This window comes from Danio rerio, chromosome 18 (genome assembly GCF_052040795.2).
Source record: "Danio rerio strain M-AB ecotype USA chromosome 18, GRCz13ab, whole genome shotgun sequence".
Lineage (NCBI taxonomy): Eukaryota > Metazoa > Chordata > Actinopteri > Cypriniformes > Danionidae > Danio > Danio rerio.
Genome location: NC_141038.1, coordinates 54,385,001 through 54,387,500, shown reverse-complemented (window position 1 = coordinate 54,387,500; position 2,500 = coordinate 54,385,001). Strand labels below are relative to the sequence as shown.

Below are 2,500 nucleotides of genomic sequence, written 5' to 3'. Positions count from 1 at the left end.
TGCTAGTGTGTGTATGAGTGGTGTGTGTTTTAGCTGTGTGTGTGTGTGTGTGTGTGTGTTTGTGTGTGTGTTCCACTCCTCACCCTCAGCAGCTCCTGGTTCTTCTCCTCCAATTGCGCCTCCATCTGCCGCAGACGCTCCTCCACATTCCCATGACGCTCCTCCGCCTGTGACACACACACACACAGATTGTGATTGGCTGGATGGTGCTGGACAGACACTGGGTGTATGCAGTAATGCTAAAGGTAAGTCCAGCACCTTTTTATAATTCTGTTTATGGGTTTGACCTTTATTGTCAGGGCAGTGGAGATTAGAGACAGGAAAGTGTGGGGAGCAGAGAGAGAAGAAGGTTCGGCAAAGGACGTCAAGCCGGGAATCGAACTCGGGTCACCATGAGCACCTCGGTGCTATGTGTTGGTGCACTAACCACTAGGCTATCAGCGCCGACTCCAATACCTTTTTAAGACTTTAAGACCTTCTCAGAATATTTTAAGAGCTCGTCGCCACTTCAAGTTCTGATCAGTGTCAAACTTTTAACTGAATGAACAGTTGCAGTTCAATAAATCAATGGAGCTACACCGTGCAGACCTCAGATCAGCTCAGAGGAAACAAAGCTTGGCAGAATAAATGACGGGGCTGTTATCAGCGACAGGTTTCAGCAACTCGTCTGTCTCCAATCACGAGACGCAAACAGCATTTCACATTCTGCCGTCTGTTTCACTCTGTTTTATAAATATTAAGTTAATAAGAGACAATAATAACAGACAATACAGTAGCTGAAGCCTTCTCCACTGCACTCAGTGCTCGCAAAGTAAGAACATTAGGGAAAGGCACGCTGCTGAAGTGTGTGATAACACACCTTGGTGAGGGCCACGACTCTCTGCGCCAGCTCTGCCTCCACCTCGGGCAGCGTCTCGGCCTTACGGAGCGTCTGCTGGAGCTTCTGTTCCGCCAACTCCAGCCTCTCCTGCAGCTGACGGCTCTTCTCCTCCAGCTGCACACACACACAGATTAAATCTCTCACACACACACACACACACACACACACACACACACACACACACACACGTGAGTGATTCTCGTGGTTATGAACGAGTGTGCAGACCTGGCAGAGCAGCGAGTCCTTGTTGGCGATCTCGTTCTCCAGCTTGTCGTTGAGGTCGTGCACAGACGTGGCTTCCCTCTGAGCCGACAGGTATCGTTTCTCCAGCGTGGTGATGCGCTCCTCCATATCATCCTTCTGCGCCAGAGACTGACCACAACACACACACAGTTAAAATGAAATGAGGGTATACAGCTAAAATACACATTAAACAAGTGTCTTATCAAAGCTTCTGTCTCATTTCCAGCACAGATATCTCCAAACTCTGAACTCAGTGAGCATCTAGACCAGCACAGCAGACAGTGTTGTGTTCAGCAGTCATGAGTCAGACTGAGGAGAGATTCAGCAGAATAACCTGACGCTGGGGGAGAGATGATCTTACAGTGACAATCAGCAGATTATAGGAGAGGAGAATCTTCAGATATTTGGACTAGAAACAAGACAAACACTAAGTGTCTGTGTGTGTGTGTGTGTGTGTGCACCTCTCGCAGGTCTCTCTGCAGTCGGCTGTTGGCGTCTTCACTCTTGATGAGGTCTCTGCGGGCCGTGTCCAGATCCTCCTCCAGCTCAGACTCTCGGCTGATCAGAGACGCCACTCTCTCCTTCAGCAGCAGCAGCTCTTTACTCTGACGCTCCATCAGCTCCTGCAGATCCCCCTCAGACACACTGCCCGCATCCAGAGCCACGGATATGTCTGACAGACGCTGCTGACACGCACACACACAATGCAAGAATGGGTAAACACATGCAAACACATGCACTATAGGGGAACTGATCAACTACACTGGCCGTAGTGTATGAGTGTGTGTGAATGTGTGTATGGGTGTTTCCCAGTGATGGGTTGCAGCTGGAAGGGCATCCACTGTGTAAAACATATGCTGGAATAGTTGGCGGTTCATTCCGCTGTGGCGACCCCTGATGAATAAATGGACTAAGCTGAAGGAAAATGAGTGAATGAGTGTGTGTGTGTGTGTGTGTGTGTGTGTGTGTTTTAGATTTATGACCTACAGTACAGCGCATTTAGAAAATGAACATGTTCCTCCATCTCTCAGTGGATGTAGGCGATGTATTTAGGTGCATTTAAACAAAACAGATTTGTTGAGCAGATATATTTATTAAAATCATATTTCAGTCACCAAACATATGTACAAATTGAAGCGAACAAGTAAATTCAAGCTAAACATCGCTAAAAGTACAACCTACAAAATCTCAGCTCAATTTTTCATGTTTTTGCTTCTCTTGATTGTTCCTGGTAATTAAATCTGTATGTAATATTCCTCTATAACACATATATATATATATATATTTGGCTGTGCTTGTTTTTGGAACATTATCATAAGGTATTTTGCTAGATCAGCTCCAGATTTGGCTTCAGCACTGACTGATCTAGTGTTCATG

The 2,500-nt window shown here is 46.6% G+C and overlaps 1 protein-coding gene across 44 annotated transcripts in view; it reads right to left on the bottom strand.

Moving 5' to 3' along the window:
• Nucleotides 1-2,500, bottom strand: part of ppfia1 (PTPRF interacting protein alpha 1) — a 24,618-nt gene that overhangs the window by 13,358 nt on the left and 8,760 nt on the right. For 22 of the 44 annotated variants that reach the window (XM_087291304.1, XM_087291312.1, XM_087291332.1 and 19 more), the window contains exons 7-10: nt 1,585-1,809; nt 1,106-1,252; nt 860-994; nt 84-167 (exon numbers count right to left, since the gene is read on the bottom strand). In XM_087291304.1, coding sequence (XP_087147430.1) covers nt 84-167; nt 860-994; nt 1,106-1,252; nt 1,585-1,809 — 591 coding nt within the window. 44 annotated transcript variants of the gene reach the window in all.